This window comes from Panthera pardus, unplaced genomic scaffold (assembly GCF_024362965.1).
Source record: "Panthera pardus isolate Hobbes unplaced genomic scaffold, ASM2436296v1 HiC_scaffold_3, whole genome shotgun sequence".
NCBI classification, from domain to species: domain Eukaryota; kingdom Metazoa; phylum Chordata; class Mammalia; order Carnivora; family Felidae; genus Panthera; species Panthera pardus.
The window spans coordinates 20,541,854-20,563,465 of record NW_026526876.1 but is presented as its reverse complement, the minus strand read 5'-3'; the positions used below and the strand labels follow the sequence as shown (position 1 = coordinate 20,563,465).

At 50.0% G+C, this 21,612-nt stretch overlaps 2 protein-coding genes across 8 annotated transcripts in view; one reads left to right on the top strand and one right to left on the bottom strand.

Moving 5' to 3' along the window:
- The window catches only part of SLC39A11 (solute carrier family 39 member 11), a 427,544-nt gene that overhangs the window by 382,848 nt on the left and 23,084 nt on the right, over window positions 1–21,612 (bottom strand). The window lies entirely within an intron of this gene.
- On the top strand, window positions 15,212–21,501 carry SSTR2 (somatostatin receptor 2). The gene is given in 4 exon segments (XM_019466384.2): window positions 15,212–15,497; window positions 19,483–20,232; window positions 20,235–20,807; window positions 20,810–21,501. Coding segments are annotated over 3 exon segments (1,107 nt in total). The 5' UTR covers window positions 15,212–15,497; window positions 19,483–19,868; the 3' UTR covers window positions 20,980–21,501.

Sequence of the window (21,612 nt, the reverse complement as noted above, 5' to 3'; positions counted from 1 at the left end):
TGAGGGACCAAAGGGTCAGGGGAAAGAAAACAGGAGAAGGTAGCTAGCTTGAAAGAAGGTTCAAGGAAGAGAATTCAAGAAGTAGGTGATGGTCAACCATGTCCTTTAGCCCTGAAGACCAGTTGACAACCATCTGCCATGTGGAGGTATCCTAACTAGAACAAAGTTACACATATCTGAGGGAGCCACTCCACTTTGCTAGTCATAGTCCCAACCAACCCCAGCAAAGGATATGTTCAGCAGAAGCTGTCAGTCCAGAGTGAGAAAGGTACCATAACAGTTCCACTCTAGGCTGGATGTTTCGGTGGCCACCATCCCTACAACTACATATTAATGAAAGCAGAACAGAGCAGGCAGAAAGTCATCCCATGGGTGAGGACCAAGCAGTGAGCTAATCCAGTCAGTAACACTTAGCTAACCACATCAATAACCAAGTCCAAAGCTAACCAAGTCACTAATACACAGCTGGTTAAAAGCAATCAAACAAATGAAAACTAAAAACATTCACATGGATAAACAAACAAAATAAAACCAAACAAATGAAAAAAACTCCAGTGCAGACTACCAGTAAAGACATCTGGTTAAATAGGCAGATTGAACACGTGTAGTTTTCTTCTCTCCCTTCCAAACTCCTCTACAGTGACAGTAAAGAAATTTTCAAAAGCAAAAGTTTATAAAGAAAATGACAGAGGAAATGACAATACATGAGAAAATGTCAGAAACAAAAATCAGAAGTTGGAAAACAGCCAGGGAGGTAACTGACTCTGTAGGATAGAAAAAATGAAACGTGACCTTGAATGGGTAAAGCCAACCAGAAAGAAAGCCAAGTCAAGCTGCAGATCTCCAGAAAGATCCAGGAATCAGAGGCTCCAAGTAGGGTTGGAAAGACGAGGATGGCTGAATGACTTCATAAGAAGTGTTTAGACATCACCCACAAAAAAATTTTTGTAGCTATGTACGGTGATGGATGTTAACTCGACTTAAGGTGGTAGTCATTTTGCAGTATCTACAGACAGTGAATCCCTATACCGTATACCTGAAACTAATATAATGTTATGTCCAATATACTTCAAGTAAAAAAAAAAAAGTGATCAGAACCTTAGATCCCTTCCCCACACCGTACAGCTTCCTCTACCCCAGTTTTTTTTTTTTTCTTTTTAACGAAGTTTACTTTGGGAAGTGGTTGAAACAGCCAGGCTCTAGACTTGGGGGACACCAAGTCTACTGAAAGGTGGGGACGTGGTGCAATACTGCCAACAGGGAAACTAATGAACATCTAAATACTTGGTGAAATCCTCAACCGTCTCTTTCTGCATGGCTCTAAGAGCATGGTAGCCAGGCTTATACAACCCTTACGTTCCAGCTTGGGGTGTTCCCAGGAAGCTGGCAGGCTTACGAAAACAATCTACAGATTAGGGGGCTTCCTCAACCAAGTGACCTGGTCTCCTCCACCTGAGAATCTACAATGAATCCACCACTTGAAGCCATGCCTGTGTAGAAAGAGCCTTCAAAAGCCATTTTGGGCTTCTCTCTTAAATACGTAATCGATAAAGAATCACTGTCTGCAGAAAGCCTTGAAATACAGATAAAGATAAATAAGGAAAGGAATCTGAGGGAAACAAATAAGCAAGAAGTAGAAGGAAACTAAAAATAAAGAAAATCCTTAGAAAGTTGAGACCAAAATATTGTACCCACGAACCAAGAACAGAAGACTACTAAAGAGAGCATGTTTAGAGAATAGGACACACTCCTACCAATTAAAAATACAATAGCTGAAATAAATTCAACAGAGGGGTTAGAAGAGAAAAGATCACTCAGAAAGTAAAACAAAAACAACAAAGGCATGAAAAATAGAGAAACGCCAAGAGAATTGAACAGTGTGTCTGAATAACAGAAGTTCCAGAAAGAGAGACCCATGACAAGAGGAATGGCATAATTTCCAAAAAAACAATGTAACGACATCTTTCTTTCTTTTTAATAGTTTATTAATTTTTTAATGTTTATTTTATTTTTGAGACAGAGAGAGACAAAGCATGAGCGGGGGAGGGGCAAAGAAAGAGGGAGACAGAATCCGAAGCAGGCTCCAGGCTCTGAGCTGTCAGCAGACAGCCCAGCACGGGGCTCGAACCCATGAACCATGAGATCATGACCTGAGCTGAAGTCGGACCCTTAACCGACTGAGCCACCCAGGCCATCCTTCTTTCAAAAATAAGGAACATGATTTTTCAGATTAAAGAGGCCTACTGAGTTGAGGCCAAATGTAACTAACAGTAAAAACCAAAGTCATTTACACCAAAGCATAACCTCACAAGATGTCCCAATGCCTGCAATGAAGAGAAGTTTAAAGAGTTATGGGGAAAAGAAAGGTGTTGGCCACATCAACATCCACCCGGGGAAGCCACGATACAATAAATGACTGCCTTCAAAATTCTGAGAGAAGGGGACAGAATTCTACACACAGTCAAATCATCACTGGAAAGTGAGAATAAAGACATTTTTAGAGAAGCACCGTATCAAAAAATTTACCGCTGGCATATCTATTGCTGCAAACCAAGTTACCCAAATTTTAGTGGCTTAAGACTATACACATTTATCATCAGCTACCTTCTGTGAGTCGGGGATCTGAGAGAGGCTTCTCTGGGTGGTACTGGCTGGGGGCTTCCCATGAGGGGGCGAGTTTAGGTGTCGAGGAAGCCACAAGGTCATCTGAGGCTTGACTGGGGCTTGGAAGATGCCCTTCTAAGCTCATTCATTTGGTTGCTGGCTGGAGGCTCCAGCTTCTCACCACAAAGGACTGCTCATGACAGGGCAACTGGCTTTCCTCAGAAAGAATGATCAGAGAGAAAGAGAGAGAGGAAGAGGAAGAAAAGAAGGAGAAAGAGCGGGAGGAGGAGGAGGGGAGGGGAAGGAGGAGGGAGAATAAAAGAAGGGAGGGGAGAGTAAGCCAGTCAGCGAGACAGAAGCCATAGTGTCTTGTATCCCCTAACCTCCGAAGTGACACACCATCATTTTTGTCATAGTCTGCTGGTCACATAGACCAATCCCAGCACGGTGTGGGAAGGGACCGGGAGATGGGGACTATTGGGGGTTGTCTTACAAGCCGACTACCACATGCCCTTTCTCAAGAGGCTCCTGGAGGAAGGCTAACGGACACATGAAAAAACGCTCAACGTCACTCACGATCAGGGAAATACAAATCAAAACCACAATGAGATACCACCTCACACCTGTCAGAATGGCTACAATCAACAACTTAAGAAACAACAGGTGTTGGTGAGGATGCGGAGAAAGGGGAACCCTCTTGCACTGTTGGTGGGAATGCAAACTGGTGCAGCCCCTCTGGAGAACAGTGTGGAGGCTCCTCAAAACGTTAAAAATAGAATTATCTTCCAATCCAGCAATTGCACTACTAGGTATTTACCCCAAAGATACAAGAATACAGATTCTAAGGGATACATGCACCCCAATGTTTATTGCAGCATTATCAACAATACCTAAGCTACGGAGAGAGCCCAAATGTCCACAGACGGATGAATGGAAAAAGAAGATGAGGTATATCACATCAGTTGATGAACATTTGGGCTCTCTCCATAGTTTGTGTACACACACACACACACACACACACACACTGGAATATTACTCAGTCATCAGAAAGAATGAAATCTTGCTATTTGCAAAGACATGGATGGAGCTAGAGAGTATTATGCTATGCAAAATAAATCAGTCAGGGAAAGAAAACACTATGTGATTTCACTCATATGTGGAATTTAGGAAACAAAACAAATGAACATATGGAAGGGGGGAAGAGAGAGAGGGAAACAAACCATAAGAGACTCTTAAAGATAGAGAACAAACAGTGTTGATGGAAGGAGGTGGGTGGAGATGGGCTAGATGGGTGGTGGGCACTTAGCGGGGCACCTGTTGGGATGAACGCTGGGTGTTGTACATAAGCGATGAATCACTGGATTCTACTCCTGAAACCAATGTTACACTGTATGTTCATTAACTAGAATTTAAATAAAATTTTGGAGAAAAAAAGAGAGAGGAAGAAGAAGAAGAAGAAGGAGGAGGAGGAGGAGGAGGAGGAGGAGGAGGAGGAGGAGGAGGAGAAGAAACTCCTGAAGGAGCTGCTCCAGTGAAACAAAGAAGCCATCCAGGAACAGAGTGAGGGAGAGGGAACAAAAAACTAATGTTGGAAAGCAAGAAAGAAAAGCCTCAGGATGATGTTGAAGAGATGTGAGCTCGGCAGCAGGCTTCGAGGACAATGGGTCCAGACTTAGCAGAAGGGACAAAGGGATCCAGGAAGGATGCTTCCAAGCCAAAAATGAAACCTGTGGGTTAACTCCATTGAGAGACGACTTCTAATTCTGCCAGAATTTGAAGATGAGTCACATATGGACAGTTACATAGAAAAGTAAGCAAGTTTTTTTTTTTTTTAAAGAGGTAATCATTAACTCCATGGAAAACACAGTCTCTACAAGAAAGAAGAGACCAGCAGAGAATAGTGTTTGGGTCAGCCTTAAGTAATATTTACATAGTTATAACAATGCAAACACTGACCCCTGATTTGACGAAAAAGGATAACTATACCAAGAGGGAAGAGGGTAGGGAAAAAACACTGTGTAAGTGGTGAGGTGGGGCTCTTTCCTCACAGGAAGTCAAAAGAATCTAAAACAGAAAAATCAAGACATAGAAGTGTAAGCGTGTCATTTATAAACATGTAGGTACATAAGTAAGAAAAAAAAAAAAAACCAGCAAAAAGAATTGAAAGTATTCACCCTCAGGGAGTGTTTGACTCTCTGACCACGTAGCATATAGAATCTGACAAAAAATTAAATTTAAAATAACATTTTCCTGGCTGAACAAATCCTTCTAGCAGCTTGAACTAAAGATCAGCATATTTTGTCAGCATATATTTTACTCTCTGGACCTCAAATTATAGACAATGATATCATTTTGGAAGAAATTAACCAGGATGAGTAACTCCAGCCCACTAGGCAGCCTCTGGCAGCTCAGGGCTCTGGTGCTGCCCTCCCACCCCACTAAAGAAATGCATCACATTTAAGTCATGCACCACTAATTGCTTTTTGATGGACTGCCAGCTTTGTGGCAAGATGCCAAGAACGGGGGACAAAGACAGTGTTAGCGATGACAACCCTTTTAGCCTGCCTCCTGTGTGGGATACAAGAGACCATGAAAAAATATCTGATTTCCGAAAGGCCCACAGAGGCACATCCAATGCAATGATTGCCCTGCGTGCTTTCTGAGCACTTGCTCAAAAGGATTTAGGGCCTGAGGTGGGGGCTTTTGAGTTCCCTCACCATGAGAGGACGCAGTCAGAAATTTGATCACAGAGCTCAGAAAACAAATTTTCTCCCCTTTTCTCTGATCTGCTCTTTTGTTTACCGAACGGATGGATGGACGAGTCAACGAAGGTACGTATCTGTGTAGGAGGTTCACGTGCAGATATAACCTTCTTTAAATTTTTTCATGTTTATTTATTATTCTTGAGAGAGAGAGAGAGAGAGAGAGAGAGAGCATGAGAGGGATGGAGAAAGAGGGAGACACAGAATCCACAGTAGGCTCCAGGATCTGAGCTGTCAGCACAGAGCCTGACACAGGGTTTGAACTCACGAACCCGAGAGATCATAACCTGAGCCGAAGCTGGACGCTTAACTGACCGAGCCACCCAGGCGCCTCTAGATGTAACCTTCAGAAGCACGATCACGTTGTCGGTGCCTTTTTACATTTGCGGTTTGTTTCTTTTGCCAACCACATCAGAGCCTATTCCTACACGGTCTAACAATCTCATGGCGCTGAGAGGTGCTCCTCTTGGAAAACTAAACATGCACTCAATACCTCCACTGCCAAGTCTTTTTTGGAACCCTTCTTTGAAAATTCACCTTGGAGCCCAAAGCACAATGTTCAGAATAGACTCATTGGTGGTCAATCATCACTGTTTTAGGGACGATCTGATTTCTGGAACCAGCCATATTTTGATAAGTAGCTCAAAATTTGTATACATTGTGTATGCATAGAAGAGCTGTATGGAAACAAAAATTCTTAAGTTCTGTTTAAATGAATTTATTATTGAAAAAACCCTAAAGTGAGCCCTTATTCGGCACCCTATGGTGAAGCCAAGTCCCATCTCCCCTGTCACCTGCTTGGTCTGCCGGTGTTAGGGCCCCACCACGTGCTTACCCCCCCCCCCCCCACTAGAAGCAAAGACACCTCCAAAGTCCTGGATCCAGTTACTCAAAAGGGTTCCGTGTTCACGCAGGCTAGCAACAAAAACCGGGACTTGACACGCTTCGCAACCTCTAATAAAAGGGTCTTGCCAGGGAAGAAGATTGAGTGTCTGAAGTGGCACTGAGAAATTAGTTTTTGGCGGCATGCACAGGGACAATCTGTCGGAGAAGAGATCTGGCTGCAGAAGGAAAGTGCGGTGGGGGAGGGTGGGGGAGGGCAGGGAGGAGGTGGAGGAGGAGGGAGGAGGAGAAAGGGGGGGAGGGGGGAGAAGCAGCCATTGAGGGGACGTGGGGGTGAAGGGGGACACACGGATGCCTTGTGGGGCACGGAAACCCCCGGTCCCCCTCTCCAGTCCAGCCATCTGCTCTGCTCCGGCCGGGGAGGCAGGCAGGCAGGCACCACGAAGCTTGGGGACTGACAGCTGGACCAGCAGACAAAACCAACAGGCCGCCTGCCTCCCCACCCCGCGAGAAGGGAGAAGCCATCAGTCAACTCCCACTTTTGGAAAGCGGCCAAGTCTCATCACCGGGGCTTCACCTGGCTCAATGAAGGAAGCCCCTCCTGGCGCAGCAACTGAAACCCCGCCAATGCCCACGGGTCTTTGTGGAGCCGCCTCCTGCGGAAAAGAAGGAAAATCTGTCTTGCTTGTCTTGCAGAAACTTTTGCGACGCTCGGTGACAGCCTCACTAGGGGCTTCAGCGGGCAGCCCAAAAACAGGCAGTAAGCTCCCAAGACAGCTCTCCAAGATCCATTTCCGGATCCATGTGTGTAAAAATTCCCCGCGCACGACCCGCAGTGGCCCTCAATGCCTCCTCAGCTCAGCCCAGCTCAACCTAGGCTGCAAGAAGCTGTGGCTTCCTCACTCCCAGTCAGGCCACCCTGATCTCACACAGAGGCCAGGGGGAGAGGAGATTGTCCTTGTCAGCAGTGATCCCGGAGGGGACACCTATCCGGGAAAGGGGAGACCGGGAGAGTCCTCCTCTCCCTGAAGGCTTCAGAATCTGCGCCAAACGAAGGAGTCCCAGGCACTGCAGTCATTTTGATTCTATCGGGGCTACATCCCAGCCCCAGATGGGAGGCGGGTGGCCAGGGGAGGAGGGAAGGAAAAGAAGAGTGGGGAGGTGGGCTTTGGGGCCCCATCCTGCCCGACCTGCTGCCCCCCCACCCCCCATGCCGCGCAGGGGCCCAATGGGTGGTGAGTTCTGTGCGCTCACCCCACCCAGAGGCCAGCGGAGGAACTGCAGCCTCTTTGGAAACAGGATTTAAAATCTATTAACTGCCCTTACTGGATTAACTCAGGGCGGGCGGCTCTCGCTTCTTGGGGAATAGAGGCCCTTGGGCAGCAGAAATTCCTGACGTTAGGAGACAGTGCTACTCCTCTGCCATCGCAGACTCTTGGAGTGAAGACCCCTCTGCCAACATCAGGCCAGTGTCTCCACTTGGAGAGCCTCTCCTAGGGGCCTGTGCCTCCCCCAAATTCTTGTAAAATGTAAATATTCATGTCCCGTTAAGGATGAACTGATGATTTTAGCCGTTAGAGCAGGGAGAAAAGGACAGGGAGAATGTCTAGGGCCGGGAGGAGGGGTTATCCATGAAGAAAGGACCCAGTGGGATTCCTTACCAAGGTCCCAGGATGCTCACACAGACCCTGGGAAAGAACATGCCAGAAAGAAGAGGGTGATTCAGTGCAGAGATCCTTTTTTCTTTTTTTTTTAGTGTTTATTGATTTTGAGGAAGAGAGAGCAAGAGCGAGCAGGGGAGGGGCAGAGAGAGAGAGAGAGAGAGAGAGAGGAAGAATCCTAAGCAGGCTCAGTGCTGTAAGCACAGAACCCCACAAGGGGCTCAATCTCACAAACCGTGAGATCATGACCTGAGCAGGAGTCAAGAGTCAGATGCTTAACCGACTGAGCCACCCAGGCATCCCCAGTGCAGTGATTCTAAAAGCACTTTGGCCGGGATGAAATCTGGCCCTGATCTTCCCTGCTCTTCATAAAAACAAAACCACTGAGACCCATTTGCTGGTTCTGGCCCATTTATGAAATTGCTGCCTGCCTCTCATAGCTGTGAAATACCCATTCCTACAAGAGACAGCATCTGCAGTGGGCACTTGCCAAAGGGAACTGAGGTGTCGCCACCCCCCATCTCACCCTGACATGTCACCATGAGACAGGGGTGTTTGCCACTCAACAGGGCTTTTCCTTATGAGAGGGACAACATGGTCCCATCTGCCGCCAGAGCGGAAGCCTCCAGGCCCCAGCCTGCACCAACCCTGCCCAGTGCTCCCTCTAGCCTCGTCACAGACTTCCTGGGCTCATGGTGCGGGTTGTGAGTCCACAGTAGCCCTAGAATAAAGAGACCGAGTGGTTTGTTGTCTGACCCAGGACAGACTTTTCACCTCCCCCTGCCCCGAGCCAAAGCTCCTCTACCTCTGAAATGAGAAGGTTGTACTATCCGTGATTCTCAGCTCTAGCTGACATTAAAATCATCTAGGGAGTTTTTATTTTTTTAAATTTTTTTCCCAATTTTATTTTTTTTAAATATGAAATTTATTGTCAAATTTTTCCATACAACACCCAGCGCTCATCCCAACAGGTGCCCTCCTCAACGCCCATCACCCACTTTCCCCTCCCCCCCCCCCCCCCCCATCAACCCTCTGTTCTCAGTTAAGAGTCTCTTATGGTTTGGCTCCCTCCTTCTCTAACTTTTTTTTTTCCCCTTCCCCTCCCCCATGGTCTTCTGTTAAGTTTCTCAGGATCCACGTAAGAGTGAAAACATATGGTATCCGTCTTTCTCTGTATGACTTATTTCACTTAGCATAACACTCTCCAGTTCCATCCCCGTTGCTACCAAAGGCCATATTTCATTCTTTCTCATTGCCAAGTAGTATTCCATGGTGTATATAAACCACAATTTCTTTATCCATTCGTCAGTTGATGGACATTGAGGCTCTTTCCATAATTTGGCTATTGTTGAAAGTGCTGCTATAAACATTGGGGTACAAGTGCCCATATATATCAGCACTCCTGTATCTAGGGAGCTTTTAAAAATCATCTGGGCCCCATCCCAGCTCCATTAAATCAGGATCGCTAAGCACGGGGCCCAGGCCACCTTTAGTTTTGAAGACGCCCCAGGTGATTCTGGTGCGCAGCCTGGATGTGAAGCCCTGAACTAGATGCCCTCTGAGTGCCGCTGGGCTTCTGTGAGTCTATAAATCCAATCCGAAAGGCAGCTCCCCTTTTCCAGGAAGAGGCCTCCCCAGGGAGCAGGCTAATCAGGCAGCTGGACATGGGGTGGGGAGGAGGGTGGAGGGGAGTGGGGGAGGGGCAGGTCGTGCAGCAGGAGAGCACCAGATACTCCTGGCTCCGTCTGGAAGGGGGAGGATAAATGGGTCCTGGGAGGACCGGATGGCTGTCAGGGCCTCAGAGGACTTGGAAGCAATCCAGAACTCACCAACATGCACGGTGAGGCTGGGTGGCGGGGAGCACCGGAGGGAAAAGAGCTTGAAACAATTCAGGCTATTCATGGGGGAAAGAAAGACCCTCTCCTACCTTAATCAGCCCCTGAGAGTGATTACAGGTGGGAAGGGGCCCCCTCTCCTACATGTGTGGCCCTGCAAAACCATGCCTCAGGCGTTGGTACTTGGAGGGGCAGAGTGGTTCAGCTCTGTTGCTCCGTAGCTGTGTGGCCCTGGGCATGTTACTTAACCTCTCTGTACCTTGGTTGCTTTGTTCACAAATGGGGATGGTAATATGGTGATGTGCTCGCAGGGTTTCAGTTAGGATAAATGAGTAAGTACAAAGTGTACAAAGTACAAAGTACGGTGCCTGGCACACAGTAAACGCTTAGCGTTAAAAATTCTTCACAGGGAAAGATCCCAGGGTTAAATAAGTTGAGGAAACACCATGTCTAAGATAAATAGCCTCCTTCTCTGCTCAAAGTAACAATACTTTGCTCTGAGCTGTCAGCACAGAGCCCGACGCGGGGCTTGAACTCACAAACCACGAGATCATGACCTGCGCTGAAGTCAGACGCTCAACTGACTGAGCCCCCCAGGTGCCCCAAAATACCATCAAGAACAATAATGGTATGTATGTCAAAGGTTGAGAGGATTAAGTGAGATAATGGACGTACGAGACCCTCAGCCCTCCATGCACATAATGGGTACTTAATAAATGTTACCTATGAGTGTTATTAATATGCGTGGTGGGTCTTTGAGAGAAGAAGCATTTCACAGACCTGGGCTCTTTTTCTACACAGCATCTCCCAGAATCAGTGCTCCAGGAAGCACACTCTGGAAAAAAAAAAAAAATCACAGAGCAGGGGTGGCCACATGTGTCCCCACCCTGTTGCCAAGGGACCGAAAAAGAGGAGCCTGGCCAGGGCAGGGGCGGCAGGGACTTGGCCATCAGGAGTAATGTACTGATGGAAGGGAAGAGCTGGGCCTCTACTGCTCCGGCTCCCACACACCACGTGGGGCGGGGTGCCTGCGGGAGGGGCAAGCGTCTGTGATGGAGGAGAGCCCATTCGACCCTTGACTTTGCCACTGTCGGTGGAGGGGGAGACCCTGGACAAGGCACGGTGCTTCTTGGAGCTTTGGTATCTTTCCCTGTATAATGATGGGATGCGGGCTATAAACTTGAGAATGTCTAAGGTCCCTCTGGGTCCCGGATTCCATTTATGTGCATTTCTGCCAGAATGGGGGAGGCGAGAGAAAAAGGAATAATGTCTAAGCCTGGGTGTCTTCTAACCATGATCCCTGGGTCTAGACTTATTTGCAGTGGTTTCCAGCAAGGTTCTAAGGCCTGCTCGCGCACTCAGCCATTGTATTCTGTACGGATTGAGGATGTTAATAGAATAAAGGGGTGAAGTGTCAAGCCAAACCTGTCTGTCATGGGGTGGAGGAGAGAGAGAAGCGAAGACTGGTCCTCACGTTAACCCCTTCTGTATCCGAAGAGACCATTAAACCCACTCTGCCAAGTGGCCAGATCTTTAAAAGAAATTGTTTAAATATTAAATATTCTATATCTTCCAAACTAAAGGTCAGGACTCCGATGTGGGAAAGGATTTTTTGTGCCACCAGGTACAAGATGCAACCTCAGAGACAGAATGTGGAAGGTGACATCCCAATTTTGGCCAAGTGCAGTTGGTTTAGGGATGACAAGCGACAAAACAGCTGAAAATAGTGTCCCCCCAGGTAGTCCAGAAAATACCCTCATCATGCCGGGACCTTCTCTTCCTCCGTCCATCTGAATGTTCTCCACAACAGGAGCGTTGCTCTTTCCACATTAATAGAAGTGGCAAACTTTGTCCTTGGCATTCCCACGGAGTCAATAAAAACCACACTGGATGCCTGGATTGGCCTGAACCACTCCCGACCAGGTCCAACCCTCCTCTGGGGGATCTCTAACTTGCCCTTCAGGCTCAACTGCGAGACTTAACGTCCACTAACTGATTGTAGAGGAACAATTCCCCCCCGTTTAGCTTATTAAACCGCTAAGAGATGTAATGACCTACTTGGGATTTGCATCCACAGCCGTGTTCCTAAGGCTGTGAACTCCTCGCCAAAGCAGCGAACGGAGTAGCGCCCCTCCCACCCCATGTTACAGGCTGAGTTCCCACCCCTGGCCCTTTTTCCTGCTTCTGTTCTTAATTTCCTGTTGTCTATTGTCTCTCCGATAAGTGCTGAAAGGGGGAAGGGGATTATTTAATTGCTTTAAAGATATCAAACAAGCCAGTGCTCGGGTTATCTCCTCCCCACCCGCTCTCTTTCTCCGGCTCACGGTTGTGTTACTTGGTTACTAACTGAGCCGCAGAGAAGTCGAGGCAGCCCCAGGTGTGACAGTGCAGACTTCACTGGGCAGGTGGAGAGGACAGTCAAAAGAATAGCCATTAGGAGTCAACGAGGGAGCCTCAGGAAGGCTGCTGAGTACAGGTGGCAGCAAAGTCAATGCCTTTCGACGCATTCAAAGGGGGACGAGGGGGAGGCGTACATTATCCAGACAAAATCAACAATCGCTCTAGAGTACACATTTTCTGCTGTCAAGGTCAATGCTGTTCAACCCCATTCACTCTGCCCTGCACAAGAGACAGGTGCACCTGAGGTGGACTGGACCAGCATTTTTTTTCCAACCTGACCTTAGGCAAGGAGAGATTTCACAAGTTAAGGACAGGAAGGGGGATTTCACTGCACTCCATCTCTGAGATAAAGAACATTGTTGGAGGGGCGCCTGGGCGGCTCAGTCGGTTAAGTGTCAGACTTCAGCTCAGGTCATGATCTCACGGTTCGTGAGTTCGAGCCCCACATCTGTGCTGTCAGCACAGAGCCTGCTTCGGATCCTCTGTCCCCCTTTCTCACTGCCCCTCCCCGCTCATATTTTTTTTCTCTCTCTCTCTCTCTCAAAAAAAAAAAAATCAACCTAAAAAATTTTTTTAAATAAAAAGGAACATTGTTGGGAAGAGGTGGGTCACCCATTATCCTCCTTCCCTGTCCTTGAAATGTATGTTTCACCCATTTTTCCCATACTAGGGTTCACTTCAAGGGTGCAGCCTTGAGAGAATAAGGTATTACTGAGACCATCAGGTCTAAGAAGGCCTCTATAGACATTTTTAAGATTCTGGCAGCACCCAAGGCAAGCCTCCTAAGTCAATTCTCTTGCTTCTTAAAACCACCACCTACCAATCCGGACTGGCTTGCCTATTTCCTCAGTCTCTCTCTGCCCTCTGTGTAAAGCGCCACTCTCAGATTTCACTAGAGAGTTCCAGGGTTGCAAACCAACGGGCACACAGAAGGGTACCAGCTCACCACCCAAGCTGCCTTGAAGGAAGATGATCCTGATCTTCCGGGAGCAATTTGCTCTTGCTGGTACGGTACTCGTACTAAAACAGGAAGAAAAACAAACCAAGCATCGTCCAATCAGGGCCACTGTGGTCGGGGCGGGGGGCAGGTGCATAGAGGCATTAAAGCCAGGGGTTCTTTCTCGTGCAGGTTACAAAACTGTGGTTATGTTTTTAAAGTGTATTTATTTATTTTGAGAGAGAGAGAGAGAGAGAGAGAGAGAGAGAGAGAAACAGAGAGAGAAAGGGGAGGAGCAGAGGGAGAGGAAGAAAGAGAAAATCCCAAGCAGGGACTCCAACGCGGGGCTCGAACCCTCGAACTGTGAGATCATGACCTGACCCGAAACCAAGAGCCAGACGCTTAGCCGACTGAGCCACCCAGGCGCCCCAAAACTTGTGGTTACTTTGTTTTTTTAAACGACACATGTTCAAGACCTTCAAGAAGACAGCATGATCGCAAGGAGAGCAGAATGGGCGCTGTGTGGGTCTTCCTTTTCCTACAAACCAGTCGGGTCACTGGTTTTAAACTGGAGATGGCAACAGGGATTGTTGCACCAGCTGCGTGCCCTGGGCATGCAGAGCATGCGGAGTTCTGAGCTCAATCCCACTCTGCCCTCCTGGTACCCTCAAGACCCCCATCTCTCCCAGCCAACAGTGAGCAGGGACACCCCTCTTCTAGCGAGCCACCTGCCCCAGCCCCTCTACCCTGCACACAGGAGTCGAGAGAGAAGCTGGTTCCTGGATGGTTTGGAACATGAGGCAACCAGTCACTCAACTTCCATCTCGCTCCCAGACCCTAGCAAGAGGGATTCAAGCCCCATCATAACCAACAGCTCAGAAAGAGACGAAACCCAAGGAAACCCTGATCCCTCACCCCCTGCAGCAGCTACCCCAGGACACAGTGTGGCCCAGACAGACACTTGCCGCTGACTGCTACCCAACCGGGCACTTTCTTTCCCAGGTGACTCACCTATCTCCAGGGTTCCCGCTACCCGCTCCGCACGCAGCCTCTGGACTTGTCAGCCCATAGACAAAACTGGAATTAGTGTTTGCTTTCTGTTCCCCGTCTTCTAAAACTGTACCCAGGGTGGTGAGTTTGCCACTGCGCTTGGAGGAGGGTGAATAAGGAGAGGCTGCAGGATCGATTATGACTTATTAATCTATTGGAACAGAAGCTGAGTCATCACAGTCAAAAATGAAAACGCTGTAAAAAAAAAAAAAAAAAAGAGGCGGGGGGGGGGGGGTGTGCCTGGGTGGCTCAGTGGGTTAAGCATCGGGCTTCGGCTCAGGTCATGATCTCACAGTTTGTGAGTTCGAGCCCCGCGTCGGACTCTGTGCTGACAGCTCAGAGCCCGGAGCCTGCTTCGGATTCTGTGCCTCCCTCTCTCTGCCCTCCCCTGCTCGTGCTCTGTCTCTCTGCCTCTCAAAAAATAAATAAACAGTAAAAAAAAAAGAAAAGAAAACGCTTTCCCCGGGGGATTCAGCTCCCATTTCCTGCGTGTCCCCTCTTGCTCACGCACAGCTCGCAGGAGGGGAGCGGGAGCTGGGTCCCGCCAACAGGTGCCGTCGGACAGCGTTACAGGCGGGCGACTGGCTGTATGCCTGTGCACCTCCGAGCACGGAAAGCTGGGAGAGGGCACGAGTCCTCTGCTGAGCCTCGAGCTGAATTCTGGAACCCATGTGCCGGCTCACACGCTGGGCCGGAGGGGTGCTGGCCACTGCATGAAGTGCTTTCCCCCACACCCATTTCCTCCCTGCTGTCCCCGCGGCCCTGCGCCCCGGGACGACCGGCTCTGCAAACTTGTCTGACGGGAGATGGCGGAGGTCCCGGCGCGGAGGGTCCCAGCGCGGGTCCGGGTCCCCCGGGCCGCCACTCCAGCCGCACGGAATATGCTGGCCGAAACACACCCGATCCTGTGCAAGCGGTAAGAGGGAACGCAGCGCGTGTCCCCGCCACGAGCGTCCGGGAGGCCGGCATCGCTCGGCCCTTCACGCCCCCGCCCCGGTGAGCTCGGCCCCGCAGCCCCCGGCGGGTTCTCCACGCTGCTCAGCCCCGTCCTCCTACGGACCAGCGGGCGGAGCGAAGCTGCCGTGACGTAACCGGGCCGGGGGGAGGCGCGTGGGGAAATGTGCCGAGGGGCCCGGGCTCCGCGGGACCAGTCCCGGCGACGCAGCCACCCGCGCGCACGCGCTCGCTCGGCCACCCGCGCCCAAGCCTCGGTCCGCGCTCGGCGCCGGGGGTCTGCGGGCCCTTTGGGCTCCGGGCCGCGCGAGGGGCGAGCGGGAGCCGGCAGCGCGGGCTGCCGAGCGCCAGGCGCCGGCCAAGCTGCTGCGCGCCTGGGCGCCCGGCGGGGTTGGGGACGGTCGCTGGGTGCCGACGAGCCGAGCTAGCCGATTGCAGCGGAAAAGCAAAGGTGAGGCGTGTGTGCGTTGTGCGAGAGAGAGAGAGAGAGAGAGAGAGAGAGACGCACTTGGGCACCTGGGTGCATCTGCGCTGCATGGTGGGTGCGCGCCTCGGTGTGCCCGAGAGTAGGTCCCGGAGCGTGGTTCTCCGCCCCTGTGCCTTTTGGGCGGCGATTTTGGTGGCAAGGAACGACGGCGGGTGCCCTGGAGTGAGTGAGGGCTGTGGATCGTGTGTGCGGGATCGGACGCGTCCGCACCACCGCAGGCTGGTGTGCGTGGCATGCGCCCTTGTCCAGTCCTCGGTCCCCCAGCCGGCTCGTCCAGGTGGTAGCTGCGACGGGGGACAACTTCTCTCCCAGCCGCCTGCAAAAGAGCCCCCACGCGAGGAGAGCGAAGCCGGCTGGGACGGGGGTGGAGGGTGTCACTGCTGGGGCTCCTGCGGGGCGTGCATTCGAGATCCAAGCCTGTAAGGGGCAGGCGGTGGAGCAGAGAAAAAGGGTGGCTTCTCCTCTGTTTTTCCTTTCCCCGCCTGGGAGACAGATCCCGAGAGGTCTAGGGACTCCTTCCCCAGCACCGGGGAGGAGAGGACAGTTCGCCTATGTTTGGAAAGACCTAACCCCTGAGGTGGCCCGCGCCCGGGAGCCGCCGGGCAAGCCCCCAAGCGGCTGTTAACAGCTCCGGGCCACCCTGATGCCTCGGCCACCACCTCTGCGTTTAGCGACGGGGAGTGCTGGCACGACAGTCTTTAATCTCCCCATCAGCCTCCTGGAAATAGCAGAGGATTCTTTAAGAAACCTTTGGACCTGAGGGCCGTGGAATTGAGTGATGAGGATTTTCTGTGCCAGCCTGGGGGAACCAAATGGACTGTCCCCAGTCTCACCTCTCCCCCATGCCCTTTGGCCAGGCTGCCTGGGCTTTCCTCAGGCGCTGTATTGCCGCGGTGGCTAGCACCTGACTATTGTGTCTTCCACCAGCAGGGCTGAGCTATGGCTGGCCGGAGACCCACTTGGGTTTGTTTAGCTGGCCACTGGGGAAGTGGTGGTGAGGAATGAATGGGGGGCTTGGGGTGGAATGTTGGGAAGAAGGGAAAAGCTGGAGCCCAACAGGATTTAGGACCGCTCCTGATGCCCAGTCCCAATGCCCACACTCGATTCACAGGCTCCGGGAAGGGCAAGGGATACCCCAGACCATTCTCACCCTCCTCTCCACATAGCCCAGACTCAGTCTCAGAGGAGATCGACAACTAGCCGTTGCCAGTGACTAACTCTTAGGCTGGAAAAATAAAGCAAGCAGAATTCTAGCCAAGCTTCCTTGTGCGTCTAACTTAACCCCAATCCAACAGGCATTGATTGCCTGGCATGGGACTCCACTTACCCCGGGACCCAGATGAAGCAGAAGGTCACTCGGAGACCTTAGGCAGCTGACTTCATTGTTGACCAAATAATAAGAGTCACTGTGACTTAAACTCATTTCTTCCTTGGAGAGGGCTCCCACTCTGGACTGGCTCGCCAGCTTACCACCTCTGTCACCCTCACCAAGCCCTGAACGCTATGTGCTGCTGCTTCACAGCCTATTTCAGAAAAACAATCACCTTAGGCAATTCCATCCCACTGAGGGAGACCCCAGCCAAAAAGGCAGAGTTAGGGCTGGAGATCAGCATGTGACCCTCCCTCACTGTCCTCCACCGTCATCATCTCTATCTCCAAAGCTCTAGACAGCGCTCTGTCCCCCAGAGGTGTTCAGGCTCACCCAGACACTGAAGTGTGACCTTGCATGTTACGTAGACGGGACCTTGGAAATGCTAGTGATGAATACACACCCCAGTGCAGGCGGCTTCAACAGGATTCTGGGTCTGTAGAATTAAAGGACCAATAAGACGGTTAGAATAATAGTGGAAACAACCCAAATTAATCCAGGGATACCCAAAATGGTTTCTTTATAATTTCGGTTTCTAAGAGCTGCCAGTTTATGCTTTTTACCCAACGAAGACATTAAATCCTGGGTCCCCAAAGTACTTTGCAGAAAGGTCAGCCACAGAGCCCAGACCCCACTTTACAGATAGTTGCCCGGTAGGGAAATTAGCATAGAGAGGGTAAACAATTGTGCCTGGCAGTGCAGAATGAATCAGAGGCAAAGGTGGGCAAGGATTCTCTAGAACTTGTTGGTGGCTAAGTCCCCTATAGCTCACTAGCAGTCTCTCCAAGCATAAAGGAGCGATCTCCAATCTTCACTCAGGCACCAGGGAAAGTGCCCTGCTCGGGAGAGATGTGTCCACCAAGTGAATTATTCCCACTGTGTGCTGAGCACACCGGCCTTTTACCATCTTCTCTCTTCCTGGAATGACCTCCTTCCTGCCCTTCCTGCTTTATTCTTCATATATTCAAGACCCAGCCTACACATTCCTCTTATGAAGCCTCCTCTGAATCCTTCAGGAGAGGAAGGCATTCTTAAGCCCTTTGTTCATTTCTCCATGCAATTCACACCCAATAGGAGTTGGCTTCCTTGCCTGCCCCCCCCTCCTAAATTACCACCTCCCAGAGGGCACCAGACATGCCCTGTTCATTCCTATATCCCTGGTGTGCAGAACAAAGAATCTGCCCACCCACCCCCCCCAGCACTGTTTTTTTTTTTTTTTTCATGACAGTAGATAAATCACCTAATTATGTGATGGGCTATTGTTTTATGACTTGGGCCAAGCCAGCGGAGTTACATTATTCTCTGAGAGCTAACGTAAAACAGGAGTCAGCTGTTTTAAACCAAAGCCCAATTATCAGCCACTAGTTTTCCAGTCCACCGAGCAGCAGATATGATGCTGTGAAAAACGCAGAAGAGTCGAGCGTCTTGTGTTTAAATCCCAGCTCCACCAGTTACATACAAGGGAATGGGAGCAAATACTTCAACTCCCTAAGCCTCGGTTCTCATCTGTAAAAACGGGGACAGTTATCCCACTTCATAGGATGGTGAAGATCAAGGGGATAGAGTCGTGAATGAACCAGGTAGTGTTGGGAATGCACTTCTGTGAATGAGCCTGCCTCCCTCACACCTGGCTCCTGTTTTCCTCCTTAACCAGGGGATCCAGGCAAATCCGCAGGAGTGTTAGAAGATGAGCATTCCGGAGCAGTAAACCGCCCCCCCCCCCCCGCCCCCAGGGAGTAACCTCCCCCCCAGGGACTCTGTGAAGCATGCGAAGGTCAAGCACTGGGTATTGGAGAAACGAAAACAGAAGAAACAAACTAAACTAAAACATGCATTTTAAATATGAAAGCAGCCAGATTTTTATTTTTGATATTTAAGACTATAAATTTATTCATTATGTGAGTAGATTTCAATAAATTAGAGCTAACTCGGATGGCAGAGGAAAAAAGGGGGAAAGAAGATTTTTTTTTTTTTTTTTTAGTTCTGATTATGAGCTCAGCACAGTGCCAGGCATTTCCACATACATTTCATCCCTTAACCTCCATGATGCCCCCATTTTTAAAAATATTTATTTTGAGAGAGGCAGGGGAGGGGCAGAGAGAGAGAGGGAGAGAGAGAGAGAGAGAGAGAGAGAGAGAGAGAATCCCAAGCAGGTCCCATGCTGTCAGCACAGAGCCCCATGTGGGGCTCAATCCCATAAACCGTGAGATCATGACCTGAGCCGAAATCAAGAGTTTGGACGCTTAACTGAGCCGCCCAGGTGCCCCGTGACGCCCCCATTTTCACAAATGAGAGAGAGTGAGAGTGGTCGTGTGGCACGAGGTCACACAGGCTTCATGGTGGAACCCTTCTGCTTTACCTCTAAACTCTGGGATTTTTCCACTTGGGATTTTTAGAATGGAAAGACTCCAAAGCAGTCGGCAAGTCTGTGGAGATGTCCTCACAGGGAAAAGGCCAAGAATGCCCGTGTCAGACCCCTCAGAGTCAGTGGCGGGACTTCATGCTCTGCCTTTTTACAGTCTGGACCAGTCAACTTCTTAGGAATCAAAGTCCTTTTTTTTTTTTTTTTTTTTTTTGCAGCCTCAGCCATGTCCCACACATGCGTCACCAAAGATGACAAGGTCAACCATGATGACCCGACCCAAACAAACCCTTCCCCCCATCTCCCTACTCCCCCCCCCACCCCCGGTGGAAAAACAACTCAAAGAGTCTGCACACTGATAAGAATGGGTCAGTAGCTCTAGCGCTGATGCAGAAAGAGAACACGCTTTTCGACTGCAGGGCATGTCTGAGAGGGTAAACCGGAGACCCGGAAAGCTGGCGCGAGTGTAAGCCTCTGACTGGTGGACCCGTCTTCCTTTTTCCCTTGCAGATGTCACAGTGGATCCTTTGCCTCCAGGACACCTTAAGGTGAGGAGTAAGATCTCTGGCTGGCTGGAACCGGCCTAGAGGAGTGTAAGGCAGCCATGGACATGGAGTACGAGCTACTCAACGAGAGCCGCCCGTGGCTTTCCCCTCCCTTTGACCTCAATGGCTCTGTGGTGGCGGCCAACGGCTCCAACCAGACAGAGCCATACTATGATCTGACCAGCAACGCAGTCCTCACGTTCATATATTTTGTAGTCTGCATCATTGGATTGTGCGGCAATACGCTTGTCATTTATGTCATCCTCCGCTATGCCAAGATGAAGACCATCACCAACATTTACATCCTCAACCTGGCCATCGCGGACGAGCTCTTCATGCTGGGTCTGCCCTTCCTGGCCATGCAGGTGGCTCTGGTCCATTGGCCCTTTGGCAAGGCCATCTGCCGGGGTTGGGTCATGACTGTGGAGGCATCAATCAGTTCACCAGCATTTTCTGCTTGACAGTCATGAGCATTGATCGATACCTGGCTGTGGTCCACCCCATCAAGTCGGCCAAGTGGAGGAGACCCCGAACGGCCAAGATGGTCAATGTGGCTGTGTGGGGAGTGTCTCTGCTGGTCATCTTGCCCATCATGATCTATGCTGGGCTTCGGAGCAACCAGTGGGGGAGAAGCAGCTGTACCATCAACTGGCCAGGTGAATCTGGGGCATGGTACACAGGGTTCATTATCTACACCTTCATCTTGGGGTTCCTGGTGCCCCTCACCATCATTTGTCTTTGCTACCTGTTCATTATCATCAAGGTGAAGTCCTCTGGGATCCGCGTGGGTTCCTCCAAGAGGAAAAAGTCTGAGAAGAAGGTCACCCGGATTGGTGTCCATAGTGGTGGCCGTCTTCATTTCTGCTGGCTCCCCTTCTACATATTCAATGTCTCCTCCGTGTCTGTGGCCATCAATCCCACCCCAGCGCTTAAAGGCATGTTTGACTTTGTGGTGGTCCTCACCTATGCTAACAGCTGTGCCAACCCTATCCTGTATGCCTCTTGTCTGACAACTTCAAGAAGAGCTTCCAGAATGTCCTCTGCTTGGTCAAGGTGAGCGGCACAGATGACGGGGAACGGAGTGACAGTAAGCAGGACAAATCCCGGCTGAATGAGACCACAGAGACCCAGAGAACCCTCCTCAATGGGGATCTCCAGACCAGTATCTGAACTGCCTGAAAAATAAAAAATAGAATAAAACGCCCAAGCTCTGCCAAGTGGCAATATGCTCCCTGCCCCCATGCCTTCCCTTCCTCTTGCCCATCACACCTGGCTTCTAGAATAGGGAATTGCTCAGCATGAGTCCAATCAGAGAACAGTGTTTGAGTCTGCTTGTCTGAGTGAATGATAATGTATTAAATTGATTACCTCCCCCTTAAAGCAGACAATTCCAAGTCAGGACAAGAAGAGATCACGCCTGGGTATGATCTGTAGAAATGGTGACACTCAACAAAGATAGGAAAGTACGTCTGCATGTTCAAAACCTAATATGTAATCTTGTGGTCTTAACGTTTATACTTATCTATTCTATTCCTCTCTAGTCCCTGTACAGTCATTCCTACGTTCCCTGTGTTCAAGTACACGAGTAGCGAGTTGAAGTGTGCATAGTATAGGTGGACATTTGTTACAATATGGAACCCACAGAAGTGGACTTACCATGAAGCCAATAAAGTTTAAGCTTCAGGGATCTCACATGCTTGGGCAGTATTTTCACATGACCACATGTTTTCGTAAAAAATTGTAAAAGGAAGATATTTTTGTATTCTTTTTCTTAAAGACATCTCCTTAAAGCTTCCAGCCTCT